The sequence below is a fragment of the Myodes glareolus genome, chromosome 14, assembly GCF_982192425.1.
Source record: "Myodes glareolus chromosome 14, mMyoGla1.1, whole genome shotgun sequence".
NCBI classification, from domain to species: Eukaryota; Metazoa; Chordata; class Mammalia; order Rodentia; family Cricetidae; genus Myodes; species Myodes glareolus.
Genome location: NC_142039.1, coordinates 17,724,716 through 17,742,750, shown reverse-complemented (window position 1 = coordinate 17,742,750; position 18,035 = coordinate 17,724,716). Strand labels below are relative to the sequence as shown.

At 40.8% G+C, this 18,035-nt stretch overlaps 1 protein-coding gene across 1 annotated transcript in view; it reads left to right on the top strand.

The window, feature by feature from the left end:
- Positions 1 to 15,048, top strand: part of Dhtkd1 (dehydrogenase E1 and transketolase domain containing 1) — a 46,737-nt gene extending 31,689 nt beyond the window's left edge. Inside the window, exons 12-17 of the mRNA XM_085699091.2 lie at positions 939 to 1,045; positions 6,338 to 6,502; positions 7,709 to 7,791; positions 8,171 to 8,340; positions 11,270 to 11,355; positions 12,421 to 15,048. Coding sequence (XP_085555217.2) covers positions 939 to 1,045; positions 6,338 to 6,502; positions 7,709 to 7,791; positions 8,171 to 8,340; positions 11,270 to 11,355; positions 12,421 to 12,525 — 716 coding nt within the window. The 3' untranslated portion in view covers positions 12,526 to 15,048. The remainder of the gene's footprint in view (positions 1 to 938; positions 1,046 to 6,337; positions 6,503 to 7,708; positions 7,792 to 8,170; positions 8,341 to 11,269; positions 11,356 to 12,420) is intronic.
- Positions 15,049 to 18,035: the final 2,987 nt, after the last annotated feature.

Below are 18,035 nucleotides of genomic sequence, written 5' to 3'. Positions count from 1 at the left end.
GAATGCATGAGGAATCTGGATTTTGACTTGTCCAGAAAATATTCATGTTTGTGTGTTTGTGTGTGTGCAGGTGTACATGCATATGCATGTAGTTGCATATGAAGGTCAGAGGTCAACCTCAGGTGTTCTTTTTCAGGAGCTGTCTACCTTGGTCTTTGAGACAGAGTCTCCCGCTGGGACCTGGAACTCACCAGTTAGGCTAAGCTGACTGGCCAGCAAGCTTCAGGGATCCCTCTTTCTGCTTCGCTAGCATCAGGGTTACAAGTGTGCACCATGCCTGGCTTTTTTTTTTTATTATTTAGTTTTATTATGTATGCAATATTCTGGCTGTATATGCCTGCAGGCCAGTAGAGGGCACCAGGCCTCATTACAGATGGTTGTGAGCCACCATGTGGTTGCTGGGAATTGAACTGAGGACCTTTGGAAGAGCAGGTGATGCTCTTAACCACTGAACCATCTCTCCAGCCCCCCATGCCTGGCTTTTTATGTGAGTGCTGGGGATTGAACTCAGATCCTCGTATTTGCACAACAAGTATTTTACAAACTGAGCTATCCTCCCTGCTCCCAGGGATTATTGTTGAATGTCTACTGCTCTCTGTTTGAGGATAGTGACCAGGGTTGTCTGTTGTGCTATGAGCATGGCAGGAGCTGCTTGTCTTTGCTAACAGTTGTTAGATAATGAAATCAGAGCACCACATGTTGTATATTTACCACTGAATTGGTCTTCTAGTTGCTAGAGCCCAAAGCATCTGCTAGCGCAGGGTTTCACACATTCAGATGGGTATTTCCATCCAAGTCTAGTAGATCGGTGCTAGAAGATGATGTAATGAAAGTGGTTTGGAGGCTTGGGAGCCACACTAGCATTCTGTTCCATTCCCCAAGTCATGTCAGGTTATTTTGTTCTGCTTCTTAGGGAAATCTCTATCTTGTGTTTCCAGGAGAGGCCAAGTGGCTCCTGCAGAGTGGCATTGTCATCCTCCTTCCACACGGCTATGATGGGGCTGGACCTGACCACTCATCTTGCCGAATAGAGCGGTTCTTGCAGGTATGTAAAATGCCACTGGATTCTAAAAAAAATGTTTTCCTGTTTTCTAGGTTCTTTCCCATTCCATATACTACCTCCTGTAGATAGCTTCATGTGCACTTCAACTGCAAGATACTGTAGCTGAGTGACACCAACTCAATGCAGTGTGACTATTCCTTGGCGTGTAATGCCTCAGCTTCTATATAAAACCACAGTTTCTGAAAAATAGAAGAAATAAAAGGGTTTCTGGAGTCAAGCGTGGTTGCGCATGCCTGTGATTTGAGTCTTTTAGGAGACTGAGGAAGAATGATTTCCTTCAGTTTTAGACTAGCCTGGAGGGCATATAGGAAGATGCAGTCTCAATAAAATAAAATAAAATAAAATAAAAATAAATTTAAAAAATGGGGCTAGAAGACAGGTTAGAGCAATAGCTTAGTGAAATACTTATCGCCCGAGCACAGGACCTGAATTTGATCTCCAACATCCATATTTAAAAGCCAGACTTGGGAGTGGGGGCCTTGGCTTGTTTTTTCTTTTTCTTTTTCTTTTTCTTTTTTTTTTTGAGACAGGATTTCTCTGTGTAGTCCTAGTATCCTGGAACTCACCTTGTACTGGTCTTGAACTCACAGAGATCCTCCTGCCTCTGCCACTGAAGTGCTGGGATTAAAGGTGTGCCCTAACCACAGTCCCGCCCAGTGAAAACCCAGTTTGTACTAACAGAGTTGGCGAGGCAGGAGATTGGAGGACCCTTGGTGCTCACAGCCGGCCAGCCTAGCCCAATCAGGATGCTGCAGGCCAAGTGAAACCTTGTTTGAGAAAACACGGTGGGTGCCACTTGAGGAAAGATCCTCTAGGATTTACTTCTATCCTAAATACTTACACACAAACGCATGTATGCACACCCATGCACACATGTTCACCCGCATGAATACACACACATTCACAGGCACAGAATGATTTCAGACTGGAGCTGTAGCGCAGCGATAGAGTACTTACCTAACGTGAGTGGCCCTGAGTTACATTCCTAGCACTAGCCACATGACTGGGGGTCTGGGGAGAGGGAGAGGAACAAGAGAAATCCCAGTGCTGGGGAGGTAGAGACTGGTGGAGCCCTGGAGGTCACTGGCCAGCTACTCCAGCCTAAATGTGAGATCCAGGGTCAGTGAGAAACTCTGTTTCAAAAAATAAGTGGAAAGTGGCTTAGGAGATCATATAATGTTGACCTCTGGCCTTCATATGCACATGAATGCTTATGCACCACACGTGTACACACACACACACACACACACACACACACACACACACACACACGAGAGAGAGAGGGGAGCGGGAGGAAACAAGAACAACAAAAAAGTGACCTAGAAAGATAGAAAATGGTGACCAGAAAGGGGGGATGCACAAAATGGAGTTTGTGGAGAAAATCCTGTTGATTTTGTCAAGAATATTATCTTGTGCCACAATCTGTATGTGTTTTCTCAAAACTCATTCATTGAATTATACCCTCATCCAAAGCCAGGTGAGGAAATTAGGAGGTGAGGCCTGTGATAAGTGATGAAGTCCTAATCATAGAGCTCTTAGGGCTGGGATTGTACTAAAGAGCCTTCTCTTTAGTTCATAGTTGCATATTTGCTCTTCACACCATGTAAGGACACATGAGAAGACACCATGTGTGAGTCAGGGAATGGGCCCTGATCAAACCCCAAATTTACTCCGTGATCTTGGACTTTCCAGCCTCCATAAATGTGAGAAAGAAATTTATGTTGTTCCTAAGTAACCTGGACTTAACCTGGAATGGTTGAACATACCTATAGTCCCAATGTGTGGGAGATAGAGACAGGAGGATTAGGAGTTCAAAGCCATCGTTGACCATTTAGTAAGTCTGAGGCCAACTGGGTTACATAAAATGCTGTCTTAAAACCATAACATAAACAGTGTTACCCGGTTTCATGACCTTTCTCCTCCAAACCACCACAGGCAATTGGTGGCCATATATTCAGGGACTGGTTGTGGTCTGTGCCTTGTAGCAGCAGCTAGCATTGACAGCAGGTGAGCAAAGGAGAGAGTGTTACAGCTTTTTTCAAAGATTTTTTTTTTTATTTTTATGTTATGGGTATTTTGACTACATGTGTATTTGTGAACAACATGCATGCATTACCTGAATAGGCTAGGAAAGAACATTGTATTCCTTGGAAATGTAATTATATATTATTGTGAGCTACCATGTGAGTGCTGGGAATTGAACCTGGCTCCTCTGGAGGAGCAGTCGGTACTCTTAACTATTTGAGATATGTCGACATGTTTCCAGCTCCCATGCCATAGTGTTATGGCTTTTAAGCTTTGAGTGTCAAGAACTTCATCCCTGAGGATTTGACAACTCCTTTCTTATAATAATTGAAATTTATAGGCATGAGTGTTGGCACATGCCTTTGATGCCAGCATTCAGGAAGGCAGAGGAAGGCAAATTAGAAGCTAGCCAGGGTCTACAGATAGGACAGCCAGGGTCACTCAGTGAAAAACAAACAAATTGACACTTGTGGGTTTAAATCTTTATTGCCATGATTTCATCTACTACCATAGTGGTTATCTCAAGTCCTTTGTTTATTTTATTAATTTCATTTTCAGCCTTATGAAAAGGTTCACGTCTATAAATAACTTAGAAGAGTCTTTAGCTGGGTGGTGGTGGCACACGCCTTTAATCCCAGCACTTGGGAGGCAGAGACAGGTGGATCTCTGTGAGTTCAGGGCCAGCCTGGTCTACAAGAGCTAGTTCCAGGACAGGCTGCAAAGCTACAGAGAAACCCTGCTCGATAAACCAAAAATAATAAAAGAAAGAAAAGTCTTTGCTGCTCATGTAAATGCCTGCTATTCCTTCTGCTTTCTGCTTTCATTGTCTTTATGCCAAGCTCTCTGTGTCATTTATATTTTCAGCCTTGTAAGTTCTTGACATTTCTTTTTTAAGATTTATTTATTTATTATGTATACAGTATTCCACCTGCACACCAGAATAGGGAACCAGGTCTCATTACAGATGGTTGTGAGCCACCATGTGGTTGCTAGGAATTAGACTCAGGACCTCTCAAAGAGCAGCCAGTGCTGTTAACCTCTGAGCCATCTCTCCAGCTTCAGGTTTTTTTTTTAAACTTCATTTTATGTATATGAGTGTTTGTTTGCATATATGTATATGTGCATGCTTAGTGTCATGGAAGCCAGATGAGGGCAACAGATTCCCTGAAATGGAGTTACAGATGGTTGATAGCTGTCCATGTATATGCTGGAAACTGAGCCTAGGTCCTCTGTAGAAGGAGCAAATGCTCTGAATCACCAAGGCACCTTGCCCGGTGTTGTTCTTGGTATTTCTTGTTTACTTAAACCGCAGTAGTTTGAATAGAGTTTTTACTTTGTGTTCTTAGTTTTATGCTCTTCATTACTGTCTGACTTTGTTCTGTTCTCTTTAAAACTGTCTATCCTGGGTTGGGGTGTAGCTCAGTAGGTAGAGTGCTTGCCTGTCATGCACTGAAGCCCTGCGTTCAGTCCCTGTGCTATACAAAACCAGGCATGGTTGCTTGGCACATGCCTGTAATCCCAGTACTTGGGAGGTGGAAGCAGGAGAGTCAAACATTCAAGGCCATCCTCAGCTATTAGTGATTTTGAGGCTAGCCTGAGCTATATGAGACTGTGTCATCCTCCCTAAAAACACAGCAAAAACAAAACAAAACAAAACAAAAACACAACAACAAAAAACAAACCCTCAAACTGTGTTCTTAGCCCACTGTGTTCCTTTATTTTCTTTTTTCCTTCCTCCTTCATAAAGTTATTTGGTGACATGGCATTTATGTTATCGCTATGCTGTTTCATTTCATCTTGTCTTTGGTTATTTAGGCCTCTTCGAAGACCTTCTCTGTTTTCCAATCAACAATGAGTAAATCTTTATATATCCTGCACAATATACAGGATACAATATATTCTCTTACAACAATAGTTGAGGATAGGCTCCAGAGTTTGGGTCCTGAGGATGTAACTGGGAAAGAACTCTTTGATCTGGGTGTTTTTCTGAGGTTCAGTAATTGCCCACAACTATCTCCTCCCTATGGGAGATGGATCCCCTTTCCATTAGGCTTCTGTGGGAGCTTCTTACTAGAGAAGACTGTGCCTCTGATCTTTTCCAGAATGCTCCTTACTGCCTTTCATCTGGGATACTAGGGTTTTTTTTTTTCTTTCAATTCTATTTCCATCCCCACACTGCTTCCATATTAGGGTTGGGGCCAGCAGGATCTTCTGAGATTATTCTTTTGCTCTCAACCTTTTAACATCTTAATTTTTTTTTTTTGCCACAGTCTCTTGTAGCCAAGGCTGAACTATTTGAACTCCCAACCTTTCAGACTCTCTCCTTCCAATTCCTGGGATTTCAACACACCTGTCTCAATCTGCATTTGTTTGTTCTTTTGTCCTGAAATGTGCACACTACGATTTTATTTCACCAAAAGTGTGAGATTCTGTTAGTGCTCCCTCTTACCGTCTTAATCTGACAATAACCAGATTTGTGGGGGGCAGAAAGATTTTTTTGTTTTGTTTTTAAGACAGGGTTTCTCTGTGTAGGGCTGGCTGTCTTGAAACTAGTTCAGTAGACCAGACTGGCCCTAGATTTACAGAGATCTGTCTGCCTCTGCTTTTCAAGTGCTGGGATTAGAGGCATGTACCACCACCACCTGACATAAAGATATTTTAATATGAGTTTAAATGAAGATAATAGGAAAAGGGGAGAGGAACTCAGAAGAAAGTAAGACATACCAGAGAATAAGTGTGCCAAATAACTATTGCTCTTAACTTTATATGGGAGTTTGGGGGAGGATAGGAGCATAGCAACAAAGGATAGAGAATCCTTTATTTATTTGTTCTTTGAGACAGGTTTCCATGTAGCTTGGGCTAGTCTCAAATTCAGTTGTTGCTGCCGGTGACCGTGAACATCTGACTCTTTTGCCTCTACCTTCCACATCTATGTGTGGGTACTGACTGCTCAAGAGAAAGTCGTCAGGATATGTTTTTAAAAAATTCTTTCCCAGGTGCCTTTTTCAAACAGCCTTGTCTGGAAGTAGCTTTGTTAGAAATGAGTGGATGGAGACGACCCTCTGTCTCTTCTTTGGTTAATACTTTATAGGTCAGGGGAAATGCCTTCTAATACTTTTCTGATACACAATGGAGAGAAATATCTTTATTAGCTGAGAATCTACGTGCTTCCCTGTAGCCCTTGGGCTGTGTTGGGACTAAGGTAGATGATCTCAGCGTGCCTGTGATTTGTTTCCATTGCTCTCTTAGATGTGTGATAGTGCAGAAGCAGGGGTGGACAGCGACACTGTGAACATGTTTGTGGTTCACCCAACTACGCCCGCTCAGTATTTCCACTTGCTTAGAAGACAAATGATCCGGAATTTCAGGAAACCTCTCATTGTTGCTTCTCCCAAAGTGTTGCTCAGGTACCCTGTAAGTAGAAAGAGCTATCTCATAAGGCCTTTTCCTTTCGTTACTTTTTTATATTCTATTTTCTCTATGTTTTGTATTTAATTGAATTTATTTTTTGTTAAGTTTTATTTGCTCTGCATGTGTATGTGTGTGCATGCTATGTGTGTGTAAGAGCCCTCAGAGGCCAGGAGATATATTGGACTTAAAGATGGTTATGAGCCAGTCAGTATGGGTGCTGGTGTAAGCGGAGACTGCTTGTTTGTTTCCCGGTCGCCTAGACCTGAATAATCACACAAACACTATATTAATCACAACACTGTTTGGCCAATAGCTTTGTTGTATTTATAGCTAGCTCTTACATGTTGAATTAACTCTTCTTACCAGGAGGTTCTGGCATCTTTCTCCTTTGGCAGCTACATGGCATCTCCTTGACTCTGCCTACTCTCTCTTTATCTCTGTTCAGATTTCCTGCCTTGCTCTTTTCTGACCTGCCATAGGTCAAAAAAGCTTCTTTATTAACCCATAAAACATATTTGTAGCATACAGAGGAACATCCCACATCATCCTGGGACTTGAGTTCGGGTCCTCTGGACAAGCAGCAGGTACTCTTATTCTCTGATCTATCCTTAGCAGCTATTTTGTGGCTTTCTCTGTAGTTTCTTTCACCAATATTTTTGGGAGTCTTGAGAAATCACATAAAATTCAAGAACGGTCGTACAATCCCTTTAGGACAGGTTGGTTTCTTATTTTGCTTTTTTGGTGTGTGTGTGTGTGTGTGTGTGTGTGTGTGTGTGTGTGTGTTGTTGTTGTTGTGGAAGGGCTTTTCTGATGCAGATATTTTGAAACAGAAGCCTCAAGCCAAGTCAAAGTGTAAATTACTACAATGGTCAGCTTCTGGGAACAGAAGCAGAGGCAGGAGAATCTCTGAGTTCAAGGTCAACATGGTCTTCATAGTGAGCTCCAGGTCATTATGAGCTGTATAGTGAGACTCTGTCTCAGAAAACAAAATAAAAAGACCAAACAAAGCTGTCTTATGGTACAGACAAGGCAAGCTCTTATCATTTAGTTTGGCGTACACAGAACACTGTGTGCCCTGGAGAACACTGTGTTAGTGTGTGTGCTTGAGTGCGGTTCCGTGCCAGAGTTCTAGAACTGTTTTTCTAAGACCTGCTCTCAGTCACAGCTATAGTTCTTCTCCGTTGTTCACATGGCTGTTTTCTCCCTTAGGCAGCTGTGTCGGCTCTTCAGGAAATGGCCCCAGGAACAGCATTCAAACCTGTCATTGGTGATTCATCAGTAGATCCAAAAAAGTAATTTGGTGTTTCTCTGTTTCCTACTTTGGGCTTTTAATAACTGAACAAAATTTAAAATTTCTTATATCCTGTTATAAATTGTGTGTGTGTGTGTGTGTGTGTGTGTGTGTGTGTGTGACTGAATACACTGCCTTACCATGCTTAATACTGCTGAGCTACATCTTAGCCCCTTTATAGCTCTGTTTTAAGGGGAGTGTGTATGAAAGAGTGAATTCTGGGGACATCTGTCACAGAAAGAGAATTTCAGGTGACTGAACTCAGCATCAGAGCCCCAAGCAGCTTTATTGGAACACATTGAAATCTAGTCTTCTCTTTCTTCTGACACAATTCTTAAGGATGTTTCTCTCCACACTGATACCTGCTTTGTCCCCAACAGCGTTAAAACCCTTATATTTTGCTGTGGTAAACATTTTTATGCCCTGCTGAAGCAAAGAGAATCTTTGGGGGCCAAGAAGCATGACTTTGCCATCATTCGAATAGAGGAGCTCTGCCCTTTCCCCCTGGATTCATTACAACAAGAGATGAGCAAATACAAACATGTTAAAGGTAAAGGACTTTTCCTTTCTCTCTCTTTCTTTTCTTTTTTTTTATTTTTTTCGTTTTTCAAGACAGGGTTTTTATGTAGTTTTGGAATGTGTCTTGGAACTTGCTCTCTAGACCAGGCTGGCCTCAAACTCAGAGATCCACCTGTCTCTGCCTCCTGAGTGCTGGGATTAAAAAGGCGTGCACCACCACTGCCCACCAAAGTAAAGCCTTTTGTTTGTACTTGGTTGTTTTTCTTTACTCTTTGCTATTTGGGGGTCTCACCACCCAGCTCCCAAATAAATTGCATGGAGACTTATTCTTACTTATGAATGCCCAGCCTTAGCTTGGCTTATTTCTTGCCAACTTTTCTTAAATTATCCTATCTGCCTTTTGCCTTGGGGCTTTTATCTTTCTCTATTCTATATACTTTTTTTTTTTTTACTTCTTACTCTGTGGCTTGCTGTGTAGCTGAGTGGCTGGCCCCTGATGTCCTCCTCTCCTTCTTTTACTCCGCAATCTCTATTCCCAGATTTCTCCTCCTGTTTATTTTCTCCTTCTGCCAGCCCTGCTTATCCTTTCTCCTGCCTAGCTTTTGGCTGTAACATGAGGGCCGGCTTGTTGGGGTATCTGTTCCCGCCCAGTACCCCACAGCTGGCAAGTCCCAGAGAAAATCAATCACACAGAGATCTCTATAAGTTATAAAGCTGATTGACCCATTAGGTCAGGCTACTTATTAGCTCTTATAACTTAAATGTTACCCCATTATCCTTATCTACGTTAGCCATATGGCTTGGTACCTCTTTCAGCTGTCAGCTCACATGTTGTTGCCTCCTCTGTGGTCTGCACAGGAATGGCGGAGGGACCTTCCTCCTCCGTAGCCTTATTCTATTCTCATTGCTCCGCCTCTACTTCCTGTCTGGTTGACCCGCCTATACTGCCTGCCTGGCCAATCAGCGTTTTATTAAAATATGATTGACAGAATACAGACAATTCTCCCACACCATTTGGCTGTTCACCTTTTTATTAGATCAATCAGGTATTCTAGACAGCTAAAGTACTATAACTTCACAGAGTTAAACAAATGCAACATAAAAGAATACAACTCATCTTTGCATCATTAAACAAATGTTCCACAGCATAAACAAATGTAACACATCTTCAACTAATATTCCACAACACTTGTTCCTGTTAGGGCCCTTTGCTTTTCAGAAACCTGAAACCCGTTCACACCATTTCAGATGGAACGAGGTGGGGGAAGTGAAAGGCACTAGGAAGTCAAATCTCATAGAATCTGAGAATATGTTTTGAAGTACCACTAGGGTCATGTCTCTCTTGGTGTTCCACTATCATCTAAACATAATTCCTTGAAAATTTGTGGGTCATTAGTGCTGTCCCATCATATGTGGTAATTGCAATATAATTGTAAATGGTAAAGCACTTTCAGTACTTAGGACTGGAAAATTTGGCATGTGTATGCATTTGATAGAAATTAAGTGATTACAGACCTAAATGTAACTGTAACACTATTAGGAGAAAACCTCTCTGAGCTTGGTTAGATAGAAAGATTTTAGTTTTGTCATTAAAAATTTGGCTTAATCAGCATGAAAAAGTTTCATTGTAAAAATTATTGTAGGGCCTGGAGACATGGCTTGGTGGTTAAGAGCACTGGATGCTTTTCCACAGTTATCTGGCTCAATTCTCAGCACCTACGTAGTGCTTAATCACTAACTGTAACTCTAGTTTCAAGGGATATGACATTTTCTTTTGGCCTCTGAGGGCTCCAGGCACATATGTGGTGCACAGATATACCTGCAGGCCAAACACCCCTACCCCAAATATATTTAAAATGTAAAACAAATCAACCCCTCCCCAATAAACCGAGCATGCAAAGCAAAGCAACTGGAACCGTCACTCACCACTGCTGGGATTGCAAGTGATTACAACCACTCTGGAAGATGGTTTCTTACTACATAAACCCCAGTTGACCTTGTAACCCAGAATGCCCACTGCTGGTTTATCTAGAAAATGAAAACAGGTTCACAGGAAAATCTGCATACAGGTATTTTTAGCAGCTGTATTTGTTTTTTGTTTTTAGTAGTTTTATTTGTGATTGCCTCAAGCTAGGAATAATCAAATGTTCTTCACCTAGGCAATGAATAAACACAGTTCTCCTGTAGCAAGAAATGTGTGTAATATCATACTCAATAAAACAGGAAGGAGGTACTGTTTGCTATGCAGGGCTCAAGGATGCTAAAGGCAACCAGGCTAGCTCCGAACCTCAGGAATGAACTGTTGCTATTCAGAAGAACTTGGATAAATCACAAATGTATTTTGATAATTCCCATCATACCCAAAAGGCTACACACTGTATGGATCCATTTATATGTCATTTTGGTAAGGTGAAACTTTATGGTAGACGAAAGACTGACTCTTGCTGACATTTGGGGTTTGGAAGCATACTAACTGCAAACAATCAGGATGAGTAGACTTGGGATTGAAAGAACTATTTTGAATCATAATTTTTTTGGTGAACACATAACTATGTGCATGCCAGAAAGAAAGAAAGAGGAAGGAAGGAAGGAAAGAAGGAAGGAAGGAAGGGAAAAAGGAAGGAAGAAATAACATTAGGAGCTAGAGAAATGGTTCAGGTGTTAACCCTTTCCAGTATCTACACTAGTGGCTCACAACCACCTGTAACTCCAGCTTCAAGGGATCCAATGTCCTCTTCTGTTCTCATTGGGCACCTGTGGGCACTTGTACACGTGGCATACATTTATACAGGCATGCATACATACACATGCCTAATAAAAAATTTAAGATGCTAACATGTTGGAAAAACATTTACTTGAAGTTGAAAATTTGTATATGTTCCATTCATCCCTTCCCCTACTCCACTTCTTGGTATATAAGTTATATATGAGATGTTAAAGTAAATTTTTTCCTTTTGTAGATATCATTTGGAGTCAGGAGGAGCCTCAGAATATGGGTCCATGGTTTTTTGTTTCTCCAAGGTTTGAAAAACAGCTGGCCTGCAAGGTGAGTGTCCATTTTTAAATTTATATTCATTCTTATTCTTTCTCTCTTGTTTCTCTTGGAGTAACAACATAAGGGTTTTTATTCTCAGCTTCCTCATTTGTTTAAAGATAAAGTGAAATGAAAACCTCTCTTTTTCAGCTGGTCACGGTGGTGCATGCCTATATTAGGAGGTTGGGGACACTTGAGTTTATGAGTTTGACATCAGCTCAGGCAACATAGTCAGATCCTGATACATGCAAGAGGAAGAGCAAATAAAAAGGGAAATTTAGTTTTAGATTATTCCTTTGGAGGAAAATGTTGAGTTTATGGAGCTGTCTATGTATTAAGATTATGGAGATTGAGTATCCCTTACCCAGAATGATCAGAACCAGAAGTGTTTCAGATATGTGAGGTTTTCAGATTTTAGAGTATTTATGTACACTTCCTAGGCTGAGAAGCCTTAAAAAAATTTCAAAATCTGAAATGCTTCAAAACCCAAGACCTTTTAATAACTATCTGGAGAATTTGGTTTGAGGATACTCACCTGTAATATTATGCTAAAAGTGTGTTTGTATCCCAAAAAACTATGGACTTTGTATGTTGCTACTTTTTCTGGTATTTCCTCATCATTTCTTGTTCAAGTGCCAGAAAAAGATGTTTGATGAATAATATTTTTTTTCAGTTTTGTGCCAGAGATACCCAGTTATCACTTATTCCAGTCATGTTTATAATGCTTTACTTTTCTCAGGAAAGGAGAAACAGTAAGAGTAGTTGTACTTCTGTTTATCTTTTTATTTTACGTGTATTAGAATATAGTTCACTCATTTAGTATGAGTTTGCTAGGCTAAGATCACATGAAATACACCTAGTTAAAGAAACTATGGCTAAGATCAAAAGATAGTTTTCTCACCTTATCATGCTTGGAATTCAGGATTAAATATTTTCCTCTAGTCTGGTCTCTGTAATTCGATATTTCTTCTTACCTTGAATAAGCTAACAGAGAATATATGGAACTTTTTGGTGGAACTGAACAGAATTCCAGTGCATTCAAAATGTCATGTGGTTTCTTCTTTGCTCCCATGACAGCTCCGTCTTGCAAGCCGGCCGCCTTTGCCAGCACCTGCAGTAGGAATTGGCACTGTGCACCAGCAGCAGCATGAAGATATCCTCACCAAGACCTTTGCTTCATAATGTGCGTTGAGAAAACAGGTCGCCTTTCAAGCAAAGTGCTGTAAAGGAGAACCTGCTTCTTCCACCCTTTCTCCTTTCCCCTAGCGAGCATGGAAGCCCTTGGAGTGATTTGGACAAATGACTCTGGAATAAGTGGAATAAGCAGGGAAACCGATTTTATAAGTAATGAAAGAGATAGTAGATGTTTATCCTTTGCAGGACAATAGTGTTTGTTATGCTTTGGTTAGATATGAATGAACTGAAAAAGGAGTCATTAACCAGATATATTTAGACTCCACTGTAACTGACCGTAAATGAGCAAGGAAAGTTCTTTTGCTAAAATATGGGGCTGTATATAGGCAGTGTATAGGCAGCCCCAACACTACCATTTAATTGTTTAGCGCACATGACTTATCTTAATTTCCCCCTTTTTAAGGTCCTCTGAACGGCAATATTTTTGTTTTAAGACATCTCTGAGCCACTCTACGAAATGTTCTGCCCAATACCAGTAGAATTTAGACCATTCCGGATTTGTGTTCTTTCAGGTTTTATCCATTATCCTGAAAAGTAAATTCTGTTAAATACAGCTTTCTGACTGTGCACTCTTCTAGCACTGTGCTGAGACAGTTTCCTGTTGTCCAGCTGGCCTCATCCTCACTGTGTAGCAGAGGATGACTGACTGAACTTCTGCTCTTTCTGCCTCTACTTCCTGAGTGCTGGGACTACTCACTTGTGCAGTCGTGCCTAGTTAATACTGCTGGTGAGAATCCAATCTGGGACTTCGTGACTGGTAGGGAGCACTCTACCAACTAAGCTGCAGCCCTGGCCCCTAATAATTTTTAAATTATGAAGTGTTAGCTGTATTAAAACTGGCTTGTGCTTTATTTTACCATTAAGTTCCCCTTCTCCCCATTATATTGCTTTGACATTTTCTAACTTTTAAACTAACTTTGGTGTCTGATGGGTGGATTTCAGTATCAGGATAATCACCTTTGTCTCTAAAAGTTCCAGGTACAACTATGATGTATGTTTGTACTGTAAAGTACATTAATTTTTTAGCTACCTTCCCAAAGCCAGGTACTTGGGGTTCTTTAGGGGTCACCAAGTGACCCACTCCATTTGGAGTTAAGCCTAATGTTGGGACCAAATCAAAACAGTAGCTGTGTGGCTTCATTTGAATTGATTCTGAGGAGCATCTGCCATGTACTATTTTGCTTTATGATACTGTTTTTCTAAAAGATGATGGGGCATATGAAGGTCTGGAATGCATCTATTCCCTTTTCTCTTTTACCATCAGTGGGCTGTGTCTTAAATCATTACTGAATAGGCAATTCTAGATTAGTAATAGATTCATAATGTACGTCTTTTTTTGTTGTTGTTGTTTCTGAGATAAGGTCTCACTATGTAGTTCTCACTGGCCTGGATCTCGGATCTCTCTGCCTTTGCCTCCTGAGTGCTGGAATTAAATGTGAACACCACCATACCAGACTACAATTTACATTTTAAAATCATTCTTTAGTGTGCTTATTTAACATTTCTGTAATATTTGCTTCTCTTTTTTCTGTGACTTCCTATCTCTCTCTCTCTCTCTCTCTCTCTCTCTCTCTCTCTTTCTTCCCTTCCTTCCTTCCCTCTCTTTCTTTTGTCCATTCGTTCATTCTTCCTTACTTTCTTTTTTTCTTTTCTCTGGATCTGGGTATCAGTTCTAGAGCCTTGTGCTTACAAGCTCCACCACTGAGCCAGTCCTTCAACCCTTTACCTCCCTTTTCTCTCTGTATTCTTCAGTCCTTTTTTCTTGTATCAAGCCTTATAAATCTTGTAGCTTAGTACTACTTATATAAATCAGTAAAATTTCAAAGGCCTGTTGAATAAGAATAGTAATGTACATTTAGGTAGAAAAAAGCATAATGTATCTTTATTCTTCCATCTCTTGGTTTCTTAAAAGATTTTCAAACTCTAATTATAAAATAAAATGAAAGTTAATATGTTTAAAAATATTTTTGTCGTCGCAGGATAGTGTGAATACCTTTAATCCCAGCATTCAGAAGGCAGAGGCTGGCAGATCTTTGAGTTCAAGGCCAGCCTGTTCTGTAGGACATCCAGGGCTGTCCTACAGAGCCCTGGGCTTCCTACAGAGAAGCCCAAAAAAAAGGAAGAAAAGGAAAAAGAATCGTCTTGCTCTTTCTGAATTTCTTCATAACAATGTACCTTACAAGTTTACTGTTTCTTGTTATGGTTTTACCTGCATGAGCCATAAAAGTGTCTATCATCTCAACAACAACCATATTTTGAATTGTTTTTCACAAGGGACCATTAGAAGAATTTCAAGTCAAACATATACTACTGTATTTTATTCCTCTTAAAAATGTGACATTAGTTTTTCATACTTGCTATCCATAATTATGCTTGTTTAATGTTCACTGAGGAATAGAGCTTAAATTATTTAGTTAGTAAATTAAAATATTAACAATCATGAGAGGATTTCAATTTTGCTTGAAATAATACATTATTCTTAATAAAATAAAATTTTCTACCTTGTAAGAATCATTTTTGCTCTATTTTCCATATACTTTCTTTTCCTATTTTGGAATGTATTCTGAAATTAACTTCTCTAGTTTGCCTATATGATCTTGAAAGTTTTAATAATTTAAAAAAGAGTAGTTTTATGTGTGCATGGAAGAGAGAGAGAGAGTATAGGAGCGCAGGTACCTGCAGAGGCCACAGTTCTAGATCCTCTGGAACTAGACTTACAGGTAGTTAAGCAGCAGCCAGATGTGCAGACTGGGAACTAAGTTTGAATTCTCTAGCTACACTTTTAAGGCTCTTGAAATGGTGATACAAACAGTATTTCTTTACAAAGTGGAAGGAAAAGAGAGTTGACCAGGAAGGAAGTCTCAGATTATGAATCAATGCTTTTTTAGTCTTGAAGTTCCAAAGGCTTTCTGTAAATTTCTTTTGAATATACTTGCATGCTTAATTTTTATCTCAGTTTCTTCTCAGAGAGTCCGTTTTACATAAAATAAGCTTATTTTGCAGGAAATGTGGACAAAACCAACAGAATATACACCACACCCTGTACAAATAACCCTAAAAGGCTCTGTCATGTTTTTGTTTACATCTGATAAAGTGAAGCATAAAACCTACCAATTTCTCTAAATTAGAAGACCTGTTAATTTAGAAAACTTTTACTGATTTTTTAGTATTGTTCACTATCTTCTCTTATTCATATGAAGCCAGATGTATTGAATGAACATCAAAACATAAGAAACAGCAATTTAAGAGTAAAAAGATATTTCATTAAGAAATATTCTTCTGGGTTCTTGTACATATAGCATTGTTTTTGTTTTGCTTTAAAAGGCTTTGGTCCTTCACTAGCAGTGTGTGAATTTTTTTTTTTTTAAAAAAGGTCCCCTCCCTTTTAAGATAGTGCTTCCCTGTATGACCCTTGGTGCCATGAAACTGGATGTGTCGCTCAGGCTGGTCTTATCTGCCTCTGCCTCCTGTGTGCTGGGATTAAAGAATGTGCCACCATGCCTGGCAAGACGGGATTTTTTTTAAATTTGTTTTTCTTTTATTTTATGCATATGTTTGTCTTTCCTGTGTGTATGTATTACATGTATGTATGTGTATCATGTGCATAGCAGGTCACTGCAGGGGGCTGAAGAAAGCACTGGATACCCTGGGACTGGAGTTATTGATGGCTATAAGCTACCATGTGGGTCCTGGGAACTTTTTACAGCTGAAAAAACACCATGACCAAAATCAACTTGAGGGGAAAGGGGTTTATTTCAGCCTACAGTTCCACATCACAGTCCATCATTATAGAAGTCAGAAAACTGAACTGAACCTGGAGGAACCTGGAGGCAGAAACTGAAGAAGAAGTTTCCTCGAGGATGCTTTTTTTCGGGGGCGGGGGTCTCTCATATATCCCATCTTGACCACAGTTTCCCCTCACTCTCTGCTTCCCACCTCCTCTTTCTCCCCCTGATCCTTCCTCCCTCCAGTCTCACCTCAGAAAAGAGCAGGCCTTCCAGGGTCAGCCACCAGACGTGACATGATGTGCTGCTCTAAGACCAGGCACATACTATCACATCTAGGCTGGATGAGACAACCCCGCAGGAGGAAAAGGGTCTCATAATTAGGCAAAAGAGTCAGTGGCCACCCTGCTCATACTGTTAGGAATCCCACAAGAACACCAAGCTACTCAGACATAACATATGCACAGAACCCAAATCAGACCCCTTGTAGGCTCTCTGATCTCTGTGAAACCCCATGAATCCCTCTTAATTGATTCTGTGGGCTGTGTTCTCTTGGTGTCTCTGACTGCTCTAGTTCCTTCAGTCCTTACTTCTCCCCCGCAGGATTCCCTATTGTTCGCCTGTCTGTCTCTGCAGCTGCTCCCATCAGTTGCTGGATGAAGTCTTTCTGGTCTCTTTGAGGAGGAATGCATCTCAGTAGCTTTGTTCTCATGGTTTTCTCAGTCTGCTATCTTTTTAGATATATTTTTTATTGATATTTATTGAGCTCTACATTTTTCTCTGCTCCCCTCCCTGCCTCTCCTCTTCCCCCTCCAACCCTCCCCAAGGTCCCCATGCTCCCAGTTTACTTAGGAGATCTTGTCTTTTTCTACTTGCTACTTCCCATGTAGATTAGATCTATGTAAGTCACTCTTAGTGTTCGCATTGTTGTCTAAGTTCTCTGGGATTGTGGTTTGTAGGCTGGCTTTGTTTTCAGCCTGCTATCTTATAGTATCCAGGACCAGTTGTGGCTCTACCCTGGTGAGCTGTGGCTTCCCACATCACTCACTCATCAGTGTAGAAAATGCCAGATAGGCTTACCCTCAGGCTAATCTTAAAAATGCATTTTCTCACTTGAGCTTTCTTCTCAAATGACTCTAGCCAGTGTCAAGTTGATGTAAAGCTAGCCAACACAGAACTGAGCCCAAGTCCTATGCAACAGCAGTCAATGCTCTTAACTGCTGAGCCATCTCTCCAACCCAAGAGATTTCCTTCTAAAACAACTTGAAGACTAAAGGTGGAAGGATATTCCTGCTAGACATAGAGTAGGTAGCGTATCAGTCAAGGAGTTCTGGGTAGCATGTAGGAAGTCCAGAAAGACCAAAGAATAGCAGAGGCTTTATTCAGGTTAATCTGTGGAATCAGTCTATTCCTGGGGTACAAGAGATTCTTGTCTCAAGAAAAGGGGGAGGAGGAACAGAGGTAAGGGTGGTGGGAAGAAAAATAATGGCTGACAAAGTAGGATGAAATAAGGGTGCGTTCAAAGAATGGGGGATTACTCAAGATCTTCCAGCTTTGTCATGCCTGCCCCTAGAGATGATGCCTTTTCTCTCTTCTCTCAGAACTTGAGCAGACCTTCCTGGCTGCCTCTACACAGTGAAAAACAAAAAAAAGACACTCTTTTCCAGTGGCATTTCTTGACGCTAAGTTACAGTCTTGTGAGGAGGCCCAGTACACACCGGGAGACCAAATGGATGTGTCGATGCTCACAATAAGCACTGCTGGCCAGATCTA